The sequence below is a fragment of the Loxodonta africana genome, chromosome 25, assembly GCF_030014295.1.
Source record: "Loxodonta africana isolate mLoxAfr1 chromosome 25, mLoxAfr1.hap2, whole genome shotgun sequence".
NCBI classification, from domain to species: Eukaryota; Metazoa; Chordata; class Mammalia; order Proboscidea; family Elephantidae; genus Loxodonta; species Loxodonta africana.
Window position 1 is genome coordinate 50830816 of NC_087366.1, and position 25915 is coordinate 50856730.

Sequence of the window (25915 nt, forward strand, 5' to 3'; positions counted from 1 at the left end):
GCTCTGTCTGTGACATCAGAACCAGACATACACTCTGCCTTTTTTAAATAGAAGACGATCCCTCTCCTTTGCCTCCGAAGTCTGCATGTGGTCCAGCAGTAGAGTGTTTGTGTTGACTCAGCAGCAGGGCAAAGTATTGCGAACAACTGCTTTACGCGTGTGTATTTTATTGTGTATAACAGTGCAGAAGTCAGTTCTTATAAAGGCACTCCGTGATACTGTGCCCCAGGTACTGTGGTTTTTACTTTAAAAGAGTCAAACCTACATTTCAGGTAATGCTGACCTGTACTTAGAACCCATCTGTGTAGACACTGCATACCAGGTTTTATGTGGTTGGATATAAACAGCTGGAAAATTGCCTTACATGTTGACGTTTTCACATGCAGATGGAGGAAATAGACTACGCTGTTCAGTCTGGTTGAACACGAATGTTTTATGGAGAGTGTTTACTACGTGTCCATGTCTTGGGACATGGGAATCTGATCAGTCAAAAACTAAAATGGTTTGGCATTGCATTTATTTTTCATTCTTTCATCTCACACAGCAATGCAACCCGCATTTTGATCCAGTGACTAGGAGGTTTCCGCGTTGGTAAACACACAGATGTTAAAAAGCTTGTGGATAAACTGGTAGTTGTCACATTCCTTGACCTTTGAGGGGTCTGGTAAATGGGGCATTCAAAAGTATAAAGTTCTGAGTCTGTCTGGTTAGAAGCATCTGGTTTTTCAGTAGAAATCTTAAAAAAAAAAAAACAACAAAAACCCAGTAGTCAAATTGCATAGCTCAGGCAAACCAGTCGCTCATGTTCTGTGCGCTAGATTTGGGGGATTTGTTACACTTTAAATATATTTAGGGTTAGGTGGTTAATGGGACTGCATATGAAAATTATGCCTGGAAAATATAGAGTATTGGGGCTTTATAACAGTACATGCATATTCTTGAGAAATAACATGGGATGTTAATACAGTATTTTAGGTTTTAGCAATATTTGGGGCTATTTTAAATGTACTTTGCTGTCTTAACCATATCATCACACTTCCCGTGTGAAATCATAGGAACTGGGAACTGGAAGGAATGACCTGTATTACTGAGAGAAAGCTCAGAAGATTAGGACTTAGTGATAGAGTTGGGTGGTTACCTTTCTTGGCAAAAAGTAGATTTCAGGAAAATCACAACAAATCTCAAGAGGCAGTGAGTCATCTAGTATTTTTTGTTCGTGATTCCACCTTGCCCCATCGATGAACAAACCAAAAACGTGAACTCCGGTGTGTGACAGGTCGGCGCCCTAAGATAAGAGGAAGGTCGGGTAAGTGGCTCCCCAGGCAGGACGCTTCTGTAATAGCGGAGCAAGACTTGCGGGGGCTCTGCCTGGAGAAGGACACTCAGGGAGGGAGGCAGACCACCTCCCTCCCACCCTCATCTGGGGCCATTCCCACCCAAGGCATGTCTTCCTGGGGCCGAAAATGAATAATTCTTGCCCTACTCTCAGCACTTAAATACGTTTGTAGGTTGGGCTCTATATATGATGTTCCTGAGTTGATGAGTATTTAAAACACAGTCAAGCCCCAAATTCCTGGAATTATCCTATAACCGAGCTTTTTAGAAGGAGCAAGTGAGAACAGCTTCCAGCACTGTGTGGTACTGGTCCTGGAGGAGGAGAAGACAGTCCTAGAACGGGCTGGAAATTTAGTAAACAGTATCGTGGCCCTTCAAATCAGTGGGGGCAAGATGGCAAGAGAGTGGCAGGGCTGCATCCTGTGCCCCTAGCCTGCGCCGCCGTCATCGGGCGTCCTCAGCCACTTGCTGAGTGCCACTGAGTCTCACTGCAAGCTAGGCAGGGGTTTCTGTGTGGGGCCGACCTGAACTCTGGAATGAGTGGGATGCAGGGTGGGCAGGCACTCCAGCTGCTGAGCAGTCGTGAGGAGAGGTTTGCCCTACTGACTTGAAATTTCACCTTTAAATCCTGACCTCAGCAGCATGCCGTCTCCATATATAACCAGTTACCCGGTTGCTATGGAATTGACTCGTGGTAACCCCAGGTGTGCCAGAGTAAAACTGTGCTCCATAGGGTTTTCAGTGACTGATTTTTTGGAAGTAGATCACCAGGCCTTTCTTCCAAGGTGCCTATGGATGGACTTCAGCAATAGGGCGAACTGTACCACCCAGGCGGTTCAGTGGTAGAATTCTCAGCTTTCAGGCAGGAGCCTGCGGTTCAGTTCCTGGCCAATGTACCTTATGCCCAGCCACTGCCCATCTGTCTGCGAAGGCTTGCATGTTACCATGCTGAACAGGCTTCAGCAGAGTCCAGACTCTGATTTATAATAGAGGATAGCTATAGTTGAAAATTATTTTATTGCTTAAATATTTTATTCTTTTATTTATAATTTTTCCCCTTAAAAAAGAAAGAGAAAGATGAGTTTTGATGGCACTGGACTTGAAAGTGGGGCTGTGCCTTGTTTATCCTGGTCTCTAGGGCCTAACAGAGTGCATGGCACCGTGGTAAGTGCTAAATAAAGGTTTGCTGAGGGATATGAATGAATGAGTGAATGAATGATTATCCTATCCACTTTTAAGTACTTCATTACCTTAAAGGCTTTCCTGACTATGTTGAGTTTCCTTTGGATAATTCTGGAGAACTCCTCATCTTCCATGTCAGTGGTGTCAGAAATCACTTGGTGGGTAAACGTGAGGGTGTCTGTAGAGATTCCTCGGGACCTTCCATAATCTTGAAGTACAGCGATAAGGAAGCCTTCAGAGAAAAACACAGACCAAGGAGCTCCTGTGAACCTGAGGGTTGTGTGCTCCCTAAACATTCCCTGGGGTTAGCACACTGACGTCTCCAGAGGAGGGAAGGGAAGAGTAGATGGGGAAGAGAGCTGGGAGAGGGAGGAGGAGGGCCAGGCTCACCTTAGTCAGCAAAGTGATATCTTTGCTTTTTAAGAACTTTACAGAGGTCTTTAGAAGCAGATTTGCCCCATGCTGCTTCCATGGGCCTTGACCGTTGATCCAAGCAGAATGAAAGCCTTGACAACTTCCATTTTCTCCATTTATCATGATGTTGTTCATTAATCCAGTTGTGAGGATTTTCATTTTCTTCACATTCAGATGTAATACATAGTGAAGGCTGTGTCATCTGCATATTGCAGATTGTTAATGAGTCTTCCACCAATCCTAATGCTGCATTCTTCATGTAGTCCAGCTTCTCGGATTATTTGCTCGGCACATGTAGTCCAGCTTCTCGGATTATTTGCTCGGCACATGTAGTCCAGCTTCTCGGATTATTTGCTCGGCACATGTAGTCCAGCTTCTCGGATTATTTGCTCGGCACACAGGTTGAAATAAATGTGGTGGAAAGATACAGCCCTGACGCAGACCATTTCCCGTTTGGAACCATGCAGTATCCCCTTGTTCTACTCAAGCGATTACCTCTTGATCCATGTACAGACTTTGCATGAGCTGCTTGAGCACAATTAAGCGTTCTGGATTTCCCATTCTTTGTAATGTTATCCGTAATTTGTTATGATCCACACAGTCCGACGCATTTGCATAGTAGATAAAACACTGGTAAACATCTTTCTGGTATTCTCTACTTTTGGCCAAGATTCATCTGACATCAGCAATGATATCCTTAGTTACATGTGGTTACAGATTGACTTCTGTCCCCCCAAAATGTGTGTCAACTTGGCTAGGCTCTGATTCCCAGTATTGTGTGGTTGTCCACAATTTTGTGATCTGATGTGATTATCCTATGTAGTATAAATCCTAACCTCTAGATGTTATGTTATGTTAATGAGGCAGGACTCAATCTACAGGGTTAGGTTGTATCTAGAGTCAATCTCTTTTGAGATATAAAAGAGAGAATCAAGTAGAGAGGAGAGGGGCCTCATATCACCATGAAAGAAGTGCTCGGAGCAGAGCGCATCCTTTGGACCTGGGGTCCCTGTGGTGAGAAGCTCCTAGACCATGGGAAGATTGATGTCAAGGACATTTCCCCAGAATTGACAGAGAGGGAAAGCCTTCGCCTGGAGCTGGCACCCTGAATTCAGAAGTCTAGCCTCCTAAACTGTGAGAGAATAAACTGTTTGTTAAAGCCATCTGCTTCTGGTATTTCTGTTATAGCAGCACTAGATAACTAAGACATATGTCTTTTCTGAATCTGGCTTGAACTTCTGGTAGCTCCCTGTTGATGTTTGACTTCAGCCATTTTTTAATTGTCTTTAGCAAAATTTTGCTAGCATGTGATATTAATGTTATTGTTTCATAATTTCCTCATTCCAGTTGATCATCTTTTCTTTGGAATGGGCACAAATATGAATATCTAACACACTTCTTAACTGCTGTCCTTGCCACCAGCTCCTCTTTTCCTTATTTAATCCACCCCGCATACATTTCCAGACTGGTAACTTCATCCTACTTCTTGATCACGTAAGGCCCTTGTCCAGAATCCACCATGTCAGAGCTCATGAAGTGAAGTTCAGTCTCTTCAGTTGGGCAATTGAAGCCCACCTCGTCCTGCCCCACCCTGTGTCTCCTCTGTTCTGCTGCAACATGAGATGCCCACTCAGAAAGTGTATCTTCCTGACTCAGTGTCTTTGCTCATGCCACTAGCCTTGGATACTTTTTCTCAAATTTCCCTAGAACTCTTCAAGGCCAAAGAAGCCAGAAGTGACCTTGCCCGCCTCTGTGCATATTTTAAAGGGCTTCAGGCTCCAGCAGGACAGGCTGCCAAGTTGCTGTTGAGTTGATTTCAATTCATGGTGACATCATGTGTGTCAGAGTAGAACTGTGCTCCATAGAGTTTTCAATGGCTGATTTTTTTAAAAATATTTTTTATTGTGCTTTAAGTGAAAGTTTACATATCAAGTCAGTCTCTCACACAAAAACTTATATACACCTTGCTACATACTCCCAGTTGCACTCCCCTTAAGGAGACAGCCTGCTCCCCCCCTCCACTCTCTCTTTTCGGGTCCAATTTGCTAGCTTCTAATCCCCTCTACCCTCTCATCTCCCCTCCAGGCAGGAGATGCCAACATAGTCTCAAGTGTCCACCTGATCCAAGAAGCTCACTCCTCACCAGCAACCCTCTCCAACCCATCGTCCAGTCCAATCCATGTCTGAAGAGTTGGCTTTGGGAATGGTTCCTGTCCTGGGCCAACAGAAGGTCTTAGGGCCATGACCACCAGGGTCCTTCTAGTCTCAGTCAGGCCATTAAGTCTGGTCTTTTTATGAGAATTTGGGGTCTGCATCCCCCTGCTCTCCTGCTCCCTCAGAGGTTCTCTGTTGTGTTCCCTGTCAGAGCAGTCATCAGTTGTAGCTTGGCACCATCCAGTTCTTCTGGTCTCAGGATGATGTAGTCTCTGGTTTATGTGGCCCTTTCTGTCTCTTGGGCTCGTAATTACCTTGTGTCCTTGGTATTCTTCATTCTTCTTTGATCCTGGTGGGTTGAGACCAATTGATGCATCTTAGATGGCAGCTTGCTAGTGTTTAAGACCCCAGATGCAATGGCTGATTTTTTGGAGGTAGATCACCAGGCCTTTTTTTCCAGGTTGCCTCTGGGTAGACTTGAACCTCCGACCTTTTGGTTAGCAGCTAAGCATACTAATGTTAGTACCACCCAGGGGCTCCAGGAAGATAAGCCCTGTTTTTTTTTAATCATCTTTGAGCCTGTAGCAGGCATACGCTGGCCTCATCTGAGGTGCTCAGTGATCACTGGCCACCCTGTCTCCCTCTAGCCCAGATCTCTCTCCTGAGCTCTAGACCCATATAGCCAGCTACTTACTGTCAGTTTTATTTGGGTGTCTTTGAGCACTTCAAACGCAACAGGCCTATCATTTTATTCTTCATCATTTTGTTCCTCTCCCTGTGTTCCTTTTCAGGAAATAGTATTAGCATCCACCCAGCTTTCCAAGCTAGAAATCTGAGAGTCATGCTTAAATTGCTCCCCCCTTCACGCTTCCCCATCCTCTCAAATATGGAGCCCAGTTGGTTCTGCTTCCTAAATGTCCTCCCTCTACCACCATCACCAGACTCCAGTTGCCGCCAGCAGTTGCCTGGAGTACCAAGCAGCCTGATACATGACCTCTGAGAATTAGTCTTGCTTTCTCCAGTCCATCCTCATCTTCTACCATACTGTAGTCATCGGATCATGACATCTCTTGCCTAAAACACCTCGGTGATTTCCCATTGCCACAGGATGGAGCTGACACCCTTAGTGTCTTACACAGCCCGAAGGAGCTGCTCATGCCGGTCTTTCCAGCTTCGTCCCACACCATTGTTCCTCTGGTTCTTACCACAATGAATGTTTGGTTTCTGTAATGTGGCTTTCTCCCTCTCACCTCTGGGCCTTTGAATGGTATTCTCTCTGATGAGAATGCTATTCCCAGTTTAGTGTAGTGGTTAAGCATGAGAATTTTCAGGTCAGGCAGGGTGGCAAGTTCAAATTTTGACTCAGTCACTTAGTAGTTGTATGACTTTGGGAAAATTACTTAACTTCTCTGAGCCAAATATAGATAATAGCAGTAACAACCTCATAAGACTGTCATGAGAATTGAATGACTTAATATATGCAAAATCCTTAGAACAGTACTTTGTTGTTGTTGTTAGGTGTCGTTGAGTCAGCTTCCACTCATAGCAACCCTATGTACAACAGAAAGAAGCACTGCCTGGTCCTGTGCCATCCTCACAATCGTTGCTACACTTGATCCCATTGTTGCAGCCACTGTGTCAATCCATCTCATTGAGGGTCTTACTCTTTTTCACTGACCCTCTACTTTACCAAGCATGACGTCCTTTTCCAGGGACTGGTCCCTCCTGATAACATGTCCAAAGTATATGAGATAAAGCCTTACCATCCTTGCTTCTAAGAACATTCTGGCTGTACTTCTTCCAAGACATATTTGTTCATTCTTCTCATGTATTTAGTATTTTTCACCAACACCGTAATTCAAATGCATTAATTCTTCAGTCTTCCTTATTCATTGTCCAGCTTTCACATACTTATGAGGTAATTGAAAATATCATGGCTTGGGTTAGGCACACCTTAGTCCTCAAAGTGACATCTTTGCTTTTTAACACTTGAAAGAGATCTTTTCCAACAGATTTTCCCAGTGCACTATGTCATTACATTTCTTGATTGCTGCTTCCATGGGCATTGGTTGTGGGTCCCAGTAAAATGAAATTCTTGACAACTTCATTTTGCTTCAAGTTTGTGAGGTCCAGTTGTGAGGATTTTTGTTTTCTTCATGTTGAGGTGCAATCCATATGGTAGTTTTTGATCTTTATAAGTAAGTGCTTCAAGTCATCTTCAGTTTTCAGCAAGCAAGGTTATGTCATCTGCATAATGTAAATTGCTAATGAGTCTTTCACCAGTCCTGTTTCCGAGTTCTTCTTCACATAGTCCAGCTTCTCAGATTATTTGCTCAGTGCACACATTGAGTAAGCATGGTGAAAGGATACAATCCTGATGCACAGAATAGTGCTTGGCACCTAATAAATATTATGCGAGTGATCCTTCTCTTCTCCCTCTATCCCCATCTGGAAAATGTGTAAGGGGTAGCATGCCTCAAGTCTCATCTTAGCTGTTTCCTTAGTGGCCTTTCCTGACCCTTAGTTTAGGCCACCCTGTTTTATGCTCTAAAAGGATCATTCGTCCATATATTCATTCAGAAGGTCATTTATTCATTCATTCTTCAAATATTTGTTGAGTGCTTTTTGGTGCTGGGATTGTATTAGATGCTAGGGATGCATAGGGAGTAAAAACAGGCCTCATAGGGCCTATAATCTAGTGTTTCCCCTTTACAATCACCATCACACCCTTGTCAAAAATTGTAACACGTTCTTGTCGGATGTCTCTCGTCCTGCTGGATGCATGCAGGTGGTGCCCATGTCCCAGCAAACGTTCATTCACTGACTCTTCTTAAATGAATAAATGAATGAGAATAGCTGAACCACAGAGTCAGCCCCTTGGGTAAGCTGTCCATCTCCGGGAATCCCTCTTAAAATGCAGTGGCCTCTCGAAGGTGTCTGGAGTCAACCTTTGACGTCATAGAGTCAATGGTTTAGAGATGCCCGTGAGCCACCTGTCAAGGTACAGGTGGGGTCTGACCAAGGTGGGTCTATTTTGGTGCGTGAGGAGTTGAGGGTGAGGGGAGGAAGTGGGTGGGAGTGGGAGGAAAGACTACTCTCATGTGTCATGAGGCCCTAGTGCATGAGGGACCTGGGGGAACTCAGGTGTTATGATCTGGGCCTCTCAGAAGGGGAGGAAAGAGAGAGTGTGACAGAGGGACTGACTACAAACTTGCCTGGGCCAGGTGTGGGTGGAGCTGATCCTGTTCTAATGCTCACCTTCTGGAAAGAAGAAGGCTGGGAGCCAGTATTTTGCAGGAAATCCTTCAAAGAAATCATTCTGAGCAGGGTGTTTGTATTTTTGGCTAACTGATGGGCTAGACTGCTTCCAAGCTGTGAGAACTCTCATATACCTATCGGAAAGCAAACCACAGGTTGGGATGGTTAACAGCATACTAATTGCGTATCTCCAGATGATCTGGCCAATTCCCTTCAGTCCCTCCCAATTTTCATCTTTTCCATCTCTCCCCAGTTCACGACCCTTGTCCTGTACTTTATGGGAAACCAGACATGGCTCTGAAGCTTGTGAGGGCAAAGAGATCACAAACCACTGGAAAGCAATGGATCAGGGTAACAAGGAACGTTGTTATCATAGCAGAAACTCTGGCTAGGCTATCCTGAATCCTGACGATTTTTAAATCACTAAGTTCTCTTAAAAAAACATGTAAAGAAATATGGGTCAGATGCAATGGCATCACTAGAGGGGTGCAGGGGGTGCAGACCACACCGGGTGACACTGTCAGAAGGGGTGACACCAAGATGACTGTCTATAAAATTTTTGTGCAGCGTTTCAGCAGAAATTTATTATTTTTTATAATAATATCCCTGTAGTTAGTTGTAACAACAAATTTTTTTTTCATAAACCCAGCTTACATGTATCAATATACCTACGAGGCTAAAACTCTATGCTAATTTACTCTCTGAACCTTCTAATGTGCTCTGGTCAGATGTCATCAATACCCAATTACAAGGATGCTTCGAATCACGTGGTTTCCTTTGCACGGGTCACAAGCACGGGCTGTTGTTTTCCTTGCTGCTGGTGCTTTCATGGCTGCTGATTTTGTCAAAATTTCTGGTGTTTTAGCTACAATATTGTGGTAACTAGCATGAGGTGGTGACATCATGACTTACCACACTAGGTAACTAGTGACAACCACTGGTGGTTGTCACTGGTGTCACTAGGGTTGGTGTCTGTATTTGGCCTGTTTTTAGCACTCACAGGTCAGTGGCTTGAAAGGCAATATGGCACAGACTTTGGAACCAGATTTCCTGGGTTGAAGTCTCAATACTTCTGCTTTCTAGTTGTGAAAGCTTGGGCAAGTAACTTCATATTTTTGTGGCTCAGTTTCCTCACCTCTGAGATGGGGATGAAGATGATGATAGTACCTACTTCACAGCATAGGGTTACCAGAGAATTAAGTGAGATAGCATGAGTAAGCCCTGAGAAAAATGTTTGACACACTGTGAGGCACTCATTAAGTGTTACCTACTCTCATGCCTCTCAAGCTCCTTTGTATTATGACTAAAAACACAATTTGAACAATTAGATGTAACTAATTTCGTATTTTCTTTGATATTTCCCCTACTAGTTTTCTCCATGCAGAACAATGGGAAGAGAAACGTACTAGGTTCTAGACCTATCTATGTCGCTTGGAGCAGAGCTATCTGGGATGAGACTCTCAACATCTTAGCTCTTTATCCTAAATTGAAAATGAGAATCCTTCCCTCGCTTCATTCACATGTTACTGTGAGAACCCAGAGAGGTCAAGAAGGTGAAACTATGTCATAAACTATTAAGCTCTAAAGGAACATAGGAAGAAACACAAAGCAACTTCCATCCATACCGACGATGTATTGCAGTGCAAGCCATTTTGGCCCAGGTATTGAAGAAATTCAGTCGCTGGATGAGATCGTTAACCCAGGGACTCAGGGGCTTACACGACTTGTAGGAGCATTTCTGTTGGGATTTGGAAACAAGCACATTGTGTTTTTAGATTTGTCTTTGGGATCACTAGGAACATATCAGAAACCTTTGGTAACAGACTCAATTGCCAGGGAGAAATAACCTGGCTAGAGGGTATCATTTTCCAACTGAAAGTACATGATGAGAAATCGAAAATTATTACCACAGCAAAACAGCATTATCTCAATGATACTGTGGATAAAACATTTTGAAGTTCCCATCCTGGCTGAAAGCTTTCATCCTTCTTCTCAAATCCTTTAATACGCACCTCTCCTCAAACCAGCCCCCAGGCCATGCAAATTACTGCCCCCTGACAATGTTGAACTTTACTGAGTCCTGTGACCCCAGACAACTGCAGAGGCTGACATCCCCCGCCCTTTTGTGTTCCAGGAGACGGCTTACGGCAAAGAAACATCCCTCCCATGTGACTTAGGTAAGGCTCAGGGATGCCTCTTGTTTACCCGCGACAAGGCCAGACAAAGACCCTCCAAAATCCCTTTCTTTGCCTCATAAACGATGAGCTGAACTGCTTGATTCCACTAATCACTTGGAAGAAAATCCTTCTCAACCAAACTTTGGTTATGATTCTCCCTTTCCAGGCCCCTGAACTCTGGCCCATCCTTAGCCTGACCATATTACCCCTCCTTAAGGACCCCTCGGAAGCCCTGGTGACGTAGTGGTTAAGAGCTATGGCTGCTAACCAAAAAGGTCGGCAGTTTGAATCCAGCAGGTGCTCCTTGGAAACCCTATGTGGCAGTTCTTCTCTGTCCTTTAGGGTGCTATGAGTCGGAAATGACTCCATGGCAATGGGTTTGGTTTGGGTTTTAAGGAGCTCTCCTGGAGAAGGGGCTGGCCTCAGGGTGAACATTCTCTCATCTGCTATGTGACCACACCACCCTGTCATCCCACTTCCACGCCTGGTTCATTCTACCCTGATTTACTTACTCCTCTCTGTAAAAGGAAACCCCCTTTCCTCTAACACTTGAGACACTTGCAGCTGTTACGGCCCAAGTACCCTCTACCGCACTATTGCGATACACCCCCACTCACCCCATCGTGACAGTCCCTTTCTCCCCTTGCAGTAACTCTTCTGAAGGAAGTCTCTCCTACCGAGTCTGGATTCGTTTTTGATTTAACAGCCTTCATACGCCATTAGGTATGAGTGATTCCCTGGCTTTCCCCTATATCAAGTTCTATCAATCCTCATCCACTGTCGGCTCTTTCTTTCCTCTTTCCCTTCTATTCTGGAGTAAAGCTGAGCCCTGACCTTGTGCTCTGCATGCCTGCTGGAGTATTTCCTGTCTCTTCTGTAGCTTCAGCTTTCCTTTCTCCACTCGTTTGTTTACAAATATGCTCTTCTGTCTCACAAACAAAATCCATCCAACACTCACACACTACTTGTGGCCCCCTGACCTCTTTTTTCTTTTCTTTACAGTCAGGCTTCTTGAAGTTCATTGATTTCTGTCCCTTATTACTATTGACTCCCAAATCTATTGTCCCCTGGTGTCTGCTCCCAGTGATTCATTAGAACTTCACTACCAAAATTCTACTTTACATATTCAGTGACATTCCCTCCCCTCCGCGCCCCCGCCACTATTGTCTTATTTGTATTCTCTGCAGCTTTTGACCAAGTTGAAACCGCTGGTGGAATAGTGCTTAAGAGCTATGGCTGCTAACCAAAACGTCAGCAGTTCAAATCCACCAGGTGCTCTTTGGAAACTCTATGGGGCAGTTCTACTCTGTCCTACAGGGTCGCTGTAGCCAGAATGAACTCGATGGCTATGGGTTTTCTGATTTTGACCAAGTTGGTTACATACCTACTTCCTTCTTCTAAAACCCTCTCTTGCCTTGGATTCTGTGACCACAGTCTATCTTAGCTTTCTTTCTAATTCTCCATTTTTTTTTTTAGGTCTCGTTTGTAGGCTCTTTTTTCTCCTGTCCCTCTCTATCTCAGTTGGAGCCCTGGTGGCACAGTGGTCAAGAGCTTGGCTGTTAAACAAAAGGTCAGCAGTTCGAATCCACCAGCCTCTGCTTGGAAACCCTACAGAGCAGTTCTACTCTGTCCTATAGGACTGCCATGAGTCAGAATCGACTCGAAGGCAACGGGTCCGTCTATCTCATGTGAACGTCCATGAGATGCGGAACGAGGTGTCTTCTCCCAGAGAGGCCTTGTGGTTGCTTTTCCAGGTGCACTTTACACTAAATTGAGGCTGCACATCCATTAAAGGGGGCAGTTGTAGTTTACAATTGCTCAGGAATAGGTTTTCTTTCTTTTTAACTTCCCCTCATGCCTTGTTTCTTTCTCTTGCAGATCCCTGTAGATTGAAGGGAGTGGGGTTTACATCTGGTTCACTCTAAGTGTGAGGGTGTAATCCTTTGGGATGAGTGTGTTATTTATCAGATACCTCACTTCAGTGGGCTTTGGGATTGGTTTTTGTTGTCCTTCCCTCCCCCAAAAAACTGCAATGTTGTTTTGTCAGGATTAGGAAATACCGTCAGGGCCAAGCACTTGGTGTGCTCCACTTAGCTTTCCGTGTTCTTGCTTTCCTTTAAGTTTTGTCCCGTTAATTCATCACTGTTTTGTCAGCTCTTTTATGCATTTAAAAAAAAAAAACCCGTTGCCATAGAGTTAATTCTGACTCATAGTGATCCTATAGGACCAAGTAGGATGGCCCCATAGGGTTTCCAAGGAGTGGCCGGTGGATTCAAACTGCTGATCTTTTGGTTAGCAGCTGAGCTCTTAACCACTTCGTCACCAGGGCTCCTTGCTGCATTTAGTGATATTAAATTTTTATTTTTAATAAAGTATTCTTAGTTGCTTTCAATGAGAGGTTGGTCCAAATAGCCTAGCCTGTCATTACTGGAAAAAACGTGTATATTCTTTGTAAACATTTAAAAATTTTAAACTAATTGAAAAATAATAGGAGTATGGTACATAATCAGAAAAGCACAAGAATATACAACAAAATATAAACGTAAAAGTAAAGCCTCTTTCCTCACCACCAAGACCCTCAAGTCTCCCTCATGTGAGGTAACCACTGTTAACAGTTTTTTTTGTGTGTTTTCTTCCAAAACTTTTATTTGGATTCCTTGAAGCTAAAGTATATATGATTTTGTATATACCTATATGTGCATATGTGTTTTTACAAATATGTTTTTATAATCGTTAAAAACCTTTTTTTTTTTTCATTTAACAGTACATCTTGGAGACCTTTCATAGTAGCACACATCTTGTTATTTGAACGCATCATAATTTATCTAACCAGACTCCAATCAATATTCATTCAAGTTGTTTTCAGCTTTATGCTATTATAAATAGTTCTGTGAAAAAATCTCTAAGATAAATTTATTTAAGTGGAATTTCCAATGTATAAAAAATGTATTAAACAACAACAACAAAAAACCAAACCCATTGCCATTGAGTTGATTCCTACTCATGGAGACACTATAGGACAGAGCAGAACTGCCCAGTAGAGTTTCCAGGAAGCAAGCACCTGGTGGATTCAAACTGCCAACTTTTTGGTTGGCAGCCACAGCTGTTAACCGCTACGCCACCAAGGTTTCCTTCCAATGAATAGTGACAGCAAAAGTACGTCAACATCTGCAGGTTTTAATGGTTGTATAATATTTCATCATGCAGAGGTACCATAGTTTACTATTCCCTTGAACTTGGGTATTTATGTCAATCAAGCAACTAAATAGGAAAGAACTGCTTACCTGCCACGATATAGGAACTCTTGTTTTAAGAAAAGAGTTATATATGTCCTCCAATTCTTGGGTGAGGATGATCTCTCCTTTTATAGCAAGTTGAAGATTTTTCAAAGATTTATGGATGACAGATAATAAGTTATCAAATCGTTCAATTTCTTGGTTCAAAAAGGTTAGCAAGACACAATGGATAAGGGGATCATGGCCTAGGGTAGAAGAAAAAGATACAAGTGTAATTACTGTACAGATAAAAGGGAGTTTTACTGGAGTGATACGGGTTTTGAAAGTTAAAATGAATATCACATATCTAGACCAAGGGCTGGAGAACACGTTCTGTAAAAGGCTAGATAGTAAATATTTTAGGCTTTGTGGGCCATACAGTCTCTGTCACAACTACTCAGCTCTGCCTTTGTAGCATGAATGTAGCCACAGGCAATACATAAATGAATGATCATGGCTGAAATACAGTAAAGCTTTATTTATGGGCACTGTGGTTAAGAGTTCGGCTGCTAATCAAAAGGTTGGCAGTTCATATCCACCAGCTGCTCCTCGGAAACCCTCTGGGGCAGGCCTACTCTGTCCTATAGGGTCGCTATGGATTGGAATTGACTTGACAGCAACAGGTTTGGGGTTTTTTTTCTTTTCTTTTTAATAATGTTCATGTGTCACAAAACATTGCTCTTCTTTTGATTTTTTTCCCAACCATTAAAAAATGTGAAAACCATTTTTAGCTTGCCGGCTGTACAAAAACAAATGGTGGGCTAGATCTGGCTCACGAATCCTGGTTTGCTAACCCTTGGTCTAGACTTAACGATAGCGCTATTTTTATAGTCTGTAGCTTGACATTTGGTTCCAAAATAAACCTTTATTAAAGGGTTAGGATATGGATGCTGAAACTTTGGCAAAATTACCGTAGTTCAGCATTTAGCCTCTTAGAGCTGAGCCTTGAACCAGCTCTGGGCAACCAGGCAGTGGCATCGCCTGAGGGCTGCAGGGGTGGGGGTGTGAACCACACCCTCACGCTGTCAGAGGCAGTGACACCAAAATGACCCCAGGGTCCGTGGCAGTGGCAGTGGTGGTGGGCAGGCCAGTGCCACCAGGGGAGGGGCCACCCAAGCAGTGCTGCCACTGGGGGGAGAGGAGGGTCTCTGCCTTGGCCAATGGGAGAGAGGAGGAGGTGCAGGGAGCCGCAGGGGGTGCGGGGGAGGGGCGAGGGCCACAGGGCAGGGTGCTTGGCCTTGCAGGGCGGTGGGGCTGGGCTGGGCTGCTCCACCCACGGGCAGGTTCCCTGGCCAGCCCCACACCGTGAGTCACCACACTGGGTGACACCACCCGTAGTGACACCACTGCAACCAGGCTTCCTCTGCATCTCCTGGGCCGGCCCTCAGTCCCCTGAGGACTGACCCGTCTAACCCCCACTGCCTAAAATGCTGTTCCAGAAGACAGGGAGGCAGAGCGCAGGGACCTAGACACTCCTTAGAGTCTTCCAAGCGGAGTCGCTCCCTTCTGGTTTGCTACGTTTATTATTCCTTCATTTTTGGTCTGGATGCAGCTCTCATCAAAATCATCTTCTTCCCTGCACCCTACTGTTCACTTTGGAGGCAGGCAGAGACAGAGATTCAGCTTTCCACCTCATCCCGGCCTTTTTACTTCTCTGGTACTTTTGTCCTGTCTTTAATCTACCGTCCTCCTGATACCAAAGTCCCCTGCTCAGGAGGCTGGGGTGAGAGGAGGAAGCTCACGTCCCATGCTCACCTCTGACGTTTTTATTGAGAGACTTCCAGATGGTACTTGACATCATGCTCTTTAACGTGTTTGTCACTCCCGAGCTTTCTTCTTTCTCTACGGTCAGTGGCAGCCGCTTCAGCATGTCAGATAACATTTCCATCACTAGCTTATCATTACTCTGCTCGTGACTGCAAAACAAGCCCAAAGAAGGACAGCACAGGTTGGTCTAATCCAGGAGGGCTCTGTTGTTATGTCCCGTCTAAAGGTAAACAGATTCACAGAACCACAAAACTGTGATACGGAAGATCTCATAGAGACCATGGCACTCGACTCTTCGTATAGATGAGGAACTGTCCAATACACATTAGACACTGTAAGGTAATAATGTATTTCAAAACATTTCTTCAGATTTCTTTGTATGGTGTGTATCATCTGAATGCATCTGTGTGAAGGAATTACCAAGACTGAAATAAAAAAAAAGGAGGCGACTAGACAGAGCGTGGTCAACTAGACTTGTAGTTTGTCAACTGCTTGTCAAGTTCCTCTGTGTTTACACAAGGAATCCCACTGGTCACACACTCAGTAGGTGGTGATAGGACAGTGTGGGTGTCTAGGCGTGATACAGGTCTGGGTGAGGTGTGACAGGAAGCAAAGCCATAAAACACTAAAGCTGGAGGGGCTCTTGGGATCCTTTTAAAGGTGTGGGGTCTAGAGCCCAGGGAGGTGATAGGACCTCCTTAGACCATCAGTGGATTTGTAGGAAGTGAGAAATGAGCATTTCCTCTTTCTGTTATTCTGTACACTAGTAGGTACTGATTTTTTGACAAACAGAGCAGGCTTCACACAGCCTAATGAATGTCATCCTTCAAAGTAAGTAATACTCACAGCTGCTGTTGTTGTATGCTGTTGAGTCAATTTTGACTCATAGCATCCCTATATGACAGGGTGGAACTGCCCCTAGGGTCCCAAAGCTGCAATCTTTAAGGAAGCTACAGCTGTATTTAGTCCAACAGTGCAGCGTCTGAGCCAGTTCACAAAGCACATGAAGTAATACATTTCCTTACGTTGCTGTCACCTGTTTTGACTTTAAAATAGGGTTACTCACTAGAATTCATCCAAGGTGGCTTCAAATGATCCAAAAGATATTCGAAAGTCAAATTTACCTTCCAAAGATAGAGATTTGTTACCACTGAGGACATAAAATGAAATGTGACAGGATCTTTACCAAAGACAAGTTTCTAACGTGTCTTGGGCAAGGGCTGCATAACTGAAATAATCACAACCTCCCCAGACAACCAGGGGACAGAATGCATATTTGGTATGTTTATTACAAGCGTTCCTTTATGATCATCTCACCCCTTAGAAGTATATTCGGTGAATGCTAACAGTATAGAATTAATCTTCAGAAGTTCAGGGCCAGCAGGAAACTCAAGTTGATATTCTGGGAATGTTCTGGGGAGAAGTTCTATATCGTATCTCTTTGAAGGAATATTTAACAATTTTTGACTAATCAGTGTTCCCAGTGAGCCCTTACCTGATGGTGAGACTGGCAGTGGCGGCTCTTGGTTGCATGGCAATGAGGCTTTCGATGAACTCCTGGCCCTGGGTCACCCTGCAGCTCCTTGTGGCCTCGGGGTGCATTCCTAAGACCTCAGGAGAGTCATCATCAGGTAAGGACTGGATAATGTATATGAAGTCCTCTATGTGTGCAGACTCTGGCACTGGCTGACGTATCTGAAAATTTCACCGCTTTGTTAGTTTTCACTAGCGAGGTATCTACTTGCAGTAGTGCATGGAGACAATATTTCCCCAAGAAATTTCATACAGAAGGCTTTTTCTTATTTGTGGGTGATATGTTCTAGATAAGCCTGTCAAAAGCAACACCTGGGACCACTCTATTAAAAGTGGAGTTGCACGCTATGCACATATAAGTTTCTTACTGGGAAAAGAAAGGAAGAAAAAAGAACAATTTAAAGGCTAGAGTGATTCTGACCACCAGCTGCCTCAATGAACTAGACCCACAGAGAACCAATGCTATCAATCTCAATTCATTTGACTTTGGTAAAAACCTATAGAAGGAACGTGAGAATGATCTTAATAATTGATCACTGACAAAGAAGAGCCAGGAGAGTGGATACTGGTGGCTTTCTTGATATCCTCAAGGAAAACACCGAGGAATTAATAAGGCCCGCAGAAAAATGTCAAATAACAGACTTAGAGTCACTGACAGAAACGACACTATCTGCGGAAGCAGCTAAGGTTACGACAGGGAACAAGAAGAACTGGCAAGTTGGAATTGCTGTGAAATTGCCAATAGTTAAAGCAACTAACCAGCTGAAGGAGCCTTGATGGTGTAGTGGTTAAGAGCTTGGCTGCTAACCAAAAGGTGAGCAGTTCAAATCTACCAGCTGCTCCTTGGAAACCCTATGGAGCAGTTTTACTCTGTCCTACAGGGTGGCTGTGAGTTGGAATCGACTCAATGGCAATGGATTTGGTTATGTTTTGGTTTTTAACTGGTTGAAAGATATGATCTCAGAATATAACCCGATAGTCTAATTCTGCTAAAGGAATTGCATGCTGTATGTTACAGCATAACTTACTCATTTACGCACACTTAATGTAACAGTCTGTATACAACAACCAGGCACACCGGACTTTGGGGGCAACTTAAAGAATTTTCAAGTGTAATTTTTATTTTCAGGGTAGGCTTTAGTCTCTAAATTTAACAAAAATGTTATTTTAAACAGTTTTTTTGGATTGGAATATTAAAAAAAACTCAGAGTTTCCTGCTTTAGCAAATAACTTATAAAGGATATAATTAAATGCCTTCTTCTTGGCTTCAGGTCATCAACATAGACTATTACAATCTATTCTATAGGTGCCTTCCAAATGAATCCCCTTAAAACATCACTTTTATCATTTTTCCTATCCATCCGTACTCTCAAGGCCCTCCACAGAGCTGGACATGATCTCTGTTCCCTTGATTATACCAGGTCCACTCCCAACTCATGGTGATCACCCACATGGCATTGCCTTCCTTCTCATCTTCCATTCACCTCTCCCATCAAAATTCTTACCCATTCAAATTTATGACAAGTCTTACCTCCGTATTCTAAAGTCAAAGGTAAGAGGAATTTTATCTTCTGCTAGCAGCCATCTGACAGGGCACAGTTGCTGGTTCTAACCCGGAGTTTTCTGCTCCACAAAGATGGAGCTTGGATGGAGGATAGAAACTTAGGGTTGGGGGTGGGGAGAAGAGGGGAGAGAAGGTGCTATGCTCTGAGCTGTGTCCCCTCAAATAAGATATGTCGAAGCCCTAACCCCGTCCATGTGAATGTGACCCTTTTTGGAAATAGGGTCTTTGAAAATGTTACCAGTTAGGTTAACATGAGGTCATACTGGAGTAGGGTGTCCTAATTCTATACGACTGATATCTTTATAAGAGAGGAGAACATAAACAGAGATAGGGAGACAGAGGAAGTATGTCATATGAAGCTATAACTGCAAACCAAGGAACACTTGGAGCTACCAGAATCTGGGAGAGAGGCATAGAACAATTTCTCCCTCAAAGCCTCAGAATCAATCAATAAAGACACCCCAATCTTAAACTCCACTGTAAGATAATAAATTTCTGTTCTTACAGCCCTGGGAAACCAGTCCAGAGGCCAAGAGAAAATGCAAAATTTCATCTTCTTTGGTGCTTGAGATAAGGGGCAAGGCTCTTGAGTGTACTATGTGCTCCTTGTATGTGCCTGCCCCCTGTGAACCTCAGTTTCCTCATCTGTAAACTGGGAATAGCATCTATTTTACATGGTTGTTTTAGCATTAAATGAGAAGCATATAAATTGACTAGCATGGGAGAGGTGATCAATAAATATTAGTTTCCTTCTGCTGTCTTCTGCTATATATTTTATACTCCAGGTCCCTAGAGGGTATGAACCATTTCTTTAGCATTCTATTTACTGCCTGGCATAATGGTGTGTTTAATAGGGTGATGGGTAAGTTACTTTTGTAATAATGAGGATTAATAAAAACGATTGAAAATGAACATTAAAATTTATTTAAATACAGATTTTAAATAATGCAACGATATTTGGTTAAAAGTAATACAGTAATTTAGGAAAATAAATTTTTTCTTACCTCATCACTAGAGAAACTGAAGTCATCTTTCAGCACTTCAGGATTACAGAATTTGTAGAGAAGGGTCTTCAAGCATTGCTTGTCAAAGTTATCAGTCACCCGTCCTCCGTAAATCACTTCTCCAATCAGATAACGCAGTGCCCTCCACGGGATGGTGGACTGTCTGCTCAGGACATTTTCCAGCATCTTTATGGCAACCTTTAGAAAATCCACTAGTCTTTATTATTTCACTACATGTCTTCAGCTTACTCTGGCATTTTAACATAAAACCAACAATTCTCAAACAGCTACATATATTTTCTCTTCACAAATACATGGAAGTAGCAAGAGAAATACAAATAGTGGATATTCATTTTATCCATTAATTCTTTTGTCATTCTTATTTAACAAACATTAAACTAATTAATTAATTAATTATTATTTTTGAATGGACAAAACAAGACATGGTAGTGAATTCAGAAAGTAGGGAAGGATAAACAAGAGAAGGTAAGTTTTCCCCCATCCTCTGCTCCAGTTACCAGGTCCCCTCTTCAGGCAATCATTCTTAGCATTTTCTTGAGTACCTTACACAGGTACATCAACTTATGGGCACATAAGTTGATGTTTCTCCTTCTCTCTTTGCCTTCCCTCACTCTTTCTCTCTTCCTCCCATTCCTCTCTCTGTCCTCCAACTCTCATCTCTCCCTCCCAACTTTCTTTCTGTTTTCCTTCCTTCCAGAAATGCTAGCTCATCATACACACTGCCCTGCAATTTGACAATATGTCTTGACTAACACCGTTCTACTCATCTGTCAGTTTGTTGTACTGTGGTAGCTTGCATGTTGCTATGATGCTGGAATTTACTCTACTGATATTTCAAATATCAGCATAGCCACACATAGTGTTTCATTGGATCTTCCAGACTAAGAAGAAAGGTCTGACGATTTGTTCCTGAAAATTAGCCAACAAAAACCTTATGGATTACAACAGAACATTGTCCAATATAACGAAGGAAGATGAGCCCCTTAAGTTGGAAGGCACTCAAAATACTACAGAGGAAAAGTTGCCTCCTCAAAGTAGAGTCGACCTTAATGATGCTGATGGCTTAAAGCCTTTGGAAGCTTCATTTGCTGATGTGGCATGACTTAAAATGAGAAGCAACAGTTGTAAACATCCGTTAATAATCAGAACATGAAATGTACAAAGTATAACTCAAGGAAAATTGGAAGTTGTCAAAAATAAAATTGAATCTTGCAGATTTATATCCGAGGCATTAGTGAGCTGAAATAGACTGGTATTGACATTTTGAATCTGACCATCGTGTAGTTCTACTAAGCTGGGAATGACAAATTGAAGAGGATTGGCATTGCATTTATCATCAGAAAGAACATTTCAAGATCTATCCAGAAATAAGACAGTGTCAGTGATAGGTTAATATAGATACGCCTACAATGAAGACCAGTTAATAAACTATTATGCACATTTACTCACCAACTACTAATGCCAATGATGAAAAGCTGAAGATTTTTATGAACTGCTGCAGACCGAAATTGATCAAAAGTGCAGTCAAGTAGCTAATAATTACTGGTGATTGGAAAGCGAAAGTTGGAAACAAAGAAGAAGGGTCAGTAGCTGGAAATATGGCCTTGGTGACAGGAACAATGCTGGAGGTCACATGATAGAAATCTGCAATACCAATGACTTATTCACAGAAATACTTTTTTTTTTTCAACAACACAAACAACAACTATACATGTAGACCTTGCTAGATGGTTTACACAGGAATCAAATCAACTATGTCTGTGGAAAGAAACAATGGAGAAGCTCAGTCTTATCAGTCAAGACAAAGCCACAGGGTGCCTGCAGAACAGACCATCAACTGCTCATATGCAAGTTCAAGTTGAAGCTGAAGAAAATTAAAATAAGTCCATGAGAGCAAAGTATGAGCTTGAGTATATCCCACCTAAATTTAGAGACCTTCTCAAGAATAGAATTGATCCATTGAACACTAATGACTGAAGACCAGAAGAACTGTGGGATGGCATCAAGGGCATCATACATGAAGAAAGAAAAGGGTCATTAAAAACACAGGAAAGAAAGAAGAGACCAAAATGAATGTCAGAAGAGACTCTGAAACTGGCTCTTGAGCACAGAGTAGCTAAAGCGAATGGAAGAAACGATAAAGTAAAAAGAGCTGAACAGAAGATTTCAAAGGGTGGCTTGAGAAGACAAGGTAAAATATTATAATGAAACCTACAAAGACCTGGAGATAGAAAATCAAAGGGAAAGAACACGCTCAACATTTCTCAGGCTGAAAAAACTGAAGAGAAAATTCAAGCCTCAAGTTACATTATTGAAGGATTCAAATAAGCAAAAAATTGAATGATGCAGAGAGCATGAAAAGAAGATGAAGGAATACATAGTCACTGTGCCCGAAGGACTGGTTGACATTCAGCCTTTTCAGGGGGTAGTGTATGATCAGGAACAGCTGATACTGAAGGAAGAAGTTCAAGCTGCACTGAAGGCGTTGGCAAAAAACAAGGCTCCGGGAGCTGATGGAATACCAATTGAGTTACTTCAACAGTGCATGCAACCCTGGAGGCATTTACTCGTCTATGTAAAAAAATTTGGAAGACAGTTACCTGGCCAATCAGCTGGAAGAGATCCATATTCATGCCCATTCCAAAGAAAGGCAATCAAATGGAATGTGACAACTATTGAATAATCATTAATACCACAGGCTAGCAAAATTTTGCTGAAAATATTTCAAAAATGGCTGTAGCCATACATTGACAGGGAACTGCCAGAAGTTCAACCCTATTCAGAAGAGGACATGGAACAAGGGATATCATTGCTGATGTCAGATGGCTCTTGGCTGAAAGCAGAGAATACCAGAGAGATGTTTACTTGTGTTTTATTGGCTACATAAAAAAATTAGACTTTGTGATCATAATAAATTACGGATAACATTACAAAGAATGGGAATTCCAGAACACTTAACTGTACTTACCTGGAACCTGTACATACTTCAAGAAGCAGTCTTTCTAACAGAACAAAGGGATATTGCATGGTTTAAAATTAGAAATGTGTGTGCAAGTTTGTATCCTTTCACCTTAACTTATTCAATCTGTATGCTGAGCAAATAATTTGAGAAGTTGGACTATATGAATAACAACGCTACGTCAGGATTGGAGGAAGACCCATTATACTGATGACAAAACCTTGTTTGCCCAGAATGGAGACAACTTGAACCATTTACTGATAAAGGTAAAAGACTACAGCCTTCAGTATGGATTATACCTGAATGTGAAGAAAACAAAAATCCTCACAACTGGTCCCATAAACAATATCATGGTAAGCGGTGAAGAAATTGAAGTTGTCAAGTATTTCATTCTACTTGGATCAACGACCAGTGCCCATGGAAGGAGCAGTCAGGAAATCAAACAATGCACTGCACTGGGGAAGTCTGCGGCAAAGATACCACTTTGATGACTGAAGTGCACCTGATCCAAGTGATGGTATTTTCAATCATCCCATATGCAGGCAAAGGATGGACAATAAGAAAGTAAGACTGAAGAAGAATTGATGCATTCGAATTGTGGTGTTGACTAACCAACAATATTGAATATACTCTGGACTGCGAGAAGAACAAACAAATCTGTTTTGGAGGAAGTACAGCTAGAATGCTTCTTAGAAGTGAGGATGGCAGGATTTTGTCTCGCTTGCTTTGGACATGTCAGCAGGAGGGACCAAGCGCCTGAGAAGAACATCATGCTTGGTAAGCAGAGTGTCAGTGGAGACCCTCAATGAGATGGACTGACAGAGTGGATTGAAACAGCAGAGATTGTAAGGATGGAGAAGGACTGGACAATATTTTGTTCTGTTATACATGGTACATAAGGTCACTTTGAGTTGGAGCTGATTCCATGGCACCTAACAGTGAGTATTTCCTTTAATGACCATGTGCAAAGGATTCTAAAGTGTGAAAGCGTTCTTTACTGTTCTCTTATCCTTGGTAATAATAGGACATATTGGTCTATTTAATTTATTTAATTGGTCTATTTAATTTAACTCTTGTGACTCATCATTGTTAATTTAATTTGTATTTCACCTTGCACTGGTTACTTTGAGCATCTTTTCTTATGTATACTGGCCATTTAGATTGGATATCCTGTACATTGTCTATATTTCCTTTGGATTGTTTATCTTTTTCTATGTTAACATGTAAGAATCCTTTTATGTTATAGATATTAGCTCTTTCTCAGTTATCTGCATTACAAATTTTATTCTAAATTTATTTGTCTACTGACTTGATTTTAGCATTATATGCCATATAAAAGTTTTTTTTTTTTTTATAGTGAAATATGACTATCTTTTATGGTTCTGGTTTCCAATTTTGGTTAAACTGTCTCCAACTCCAAGATTGTATATCTAATCTCCTAGATTATTTTTTAGAAGATTTGTATTGTTTTGTAATACATTTAACACTTACTCTACTCTAGGATTTATTTTGTATATGGTATAGCACAAAGGACCAAAGTTATTTTCTTCCAGCTGGATGGTCAGTTATGCCAGTATCATTTCATTAAAAAAAAAAAAAAATCCCTTTTTACTAAACTGGAATACTATCTGTATAAAAGATTAAAATTTCATAAAAACTTGGATATGTTTCCAAACTCTCTATTATATCCCACTGATTTCCTGTCTACATCTCTAGCAATGCAATATTAATTTTAATATAGTGGATTTTTAGTATGCTTTGATAGCTGGTGAAGAAAAGTCCCCTTCAACATTTTTCTTTTATTGTGTGTTTCTAGCTTAGTTTTCAACATCTCTTCTTCCATATAAAATTTAGGATTATTTTATCAGTTAAAAACCTTCCCTAGTAGGATTCTAAGTAGAACTGCATTATATTTGATTATTAATTTTGGAAGAATTGATAGTTTCTGGTATTAAGTCTTCCTATCTAATAACATGGAATGTATTTATTCAGAGAAGTTAAGGGTCTAGAATGAGCTATGGAGTCTGACTGTTGCTTGTCATCTGTGTAACGTAGGGAAGTTTTTAAGGTGTCCTATGCTTCTATTTTGCTATCTGTAAAATGAGGTCAATTGGTGTACTTACTTCATAGGGTTGTTATGAGAATTAAATAATCCATATAAAGTGATCAGAACATTTTAAGCTCCCAGTAAATGTCACTCCTCTTTCCTGCCCCTTAATTTATAAGGTTCTTTTTTTTTTTTTTATCCAGGCATTTTACCAGATTCTCTACTTCCAAAAGGTTTTCCCTCTTACTGGTCTCTCAGGTTTTCCGGATATACAATTATGTTGTCAACAAAAGGTACATTTCTCTCTTTTTATTCTTTTTTATAGTGTTAATATGAATTATGTAGTTTCCTTATCTTATTGAATTTACTAGCTCTTCCAAGACAGTGTTGAATGATGACAGTGATAATGGACATCCTTGTTTGATTCTTAATTTCATTTGAAACGATTTCAGTGTTTTCCTATTTAGAATGATATTCCCTGTTATCTCTTGATACCAGAAAAAAAAAAAAAATCCAAACCCATTGCTGAAGAGTCGAATGCCAACTCAGAGCGGACTCTAGAGGACAGAGCAGAACTGCCCCAAGGGTTTCCAAGGCTGTAAATCTTTATGGAAGCAGACTGCCACATCTTTCTCCTGCGGAGTGGCTGTTGAATTCAAACCGCTGACCTGTTAGCAGCTGAGCGCTTAACCACTGTGCCACCATCCAAAACACTGACATCACCAAATGCTGGCGAGGATATGGAGCAACAGGAACTCTCATTTACTGCTGATGAGAATGCAATATGGTACAGGCCCTTTGGAAGACAGTTTGGCAGTTTCTTACAAAACTAAGTATAGGCTTAAAATACAGTCCAACAAGTAAGCTCCTTGTTTTTATCCAAACGAAATGAAAACATCTCCACATGAAACCTGCATTCAAATGTTTATAGCAGCTTTATTCATAATTGTGAAAAACTGGAGGCAATCAAGAAATCCTTCAACAGGTGAATGGATAAACTGTGGTACATCCATACAATGGAGTATTACCCAGAGATTAAAAAAATGAGCTATCAAGTCATGAAAAGACATGGAAGAGCCTTAAATGCATGTTGCTAAGTGAAAGAAGCCAGGCTGAAAAGGCTAGATACTGGAAGATTCCAACTATATGACATTCTGGAAAAGGCAAAACTATAGAGGCAGCAAAAAGATCAGTGGTTGCCAGGGGCTCGGGAGGAGGGGGGAAG

At 41.9% G+C, this 25915-nt stretch overlaps 1 protein-coding gene across 1 annotated transcript in view; it reads right to left on the minus strand.

Annotated features, from left to right (window-relative positions):
• Positions 1–399: 399 nt before the first annotated feature.
• The window catches only part of DNAH14 (dynein axonemal heavy chain 14), a 362094-nt gene continuing 336578 nt past the window's right edge, over positions 400–25915 (minus strand). Inside the window, exons 77-85 of the mRNA XM_064276952.1 lie at positions 19664–19861; positions 17058–17257; positions 15551–15711; positions 13805–14001; positions 9969–10081; positions 8344–8477; positions 2586–2749; positions 1139–1285; positions 400–736 (exon numbers count right to left, since the gene is read on the minus strand). Coding sequence (XP_064133022.1) covers positions 524–736; positions 1139–1285; positions 2586–2749; positions 8344–8477; positions 9969–10081; positions 13805–14001; positions 15551–15711; positions 17058–17257; positions 19664–19861 — 1527 coding nt within the window. The 3' untranslated portion in view covers positions 400–523. The remainder of the gene's footprint in view (positions 737–1138; positions 1286–2585; positions 2750–8343; positions 8478–9968; positions 10082–13804; positions 14002–15550; positions 15712–17057; positions 17258–19663; positions 19862–25915) is intronic.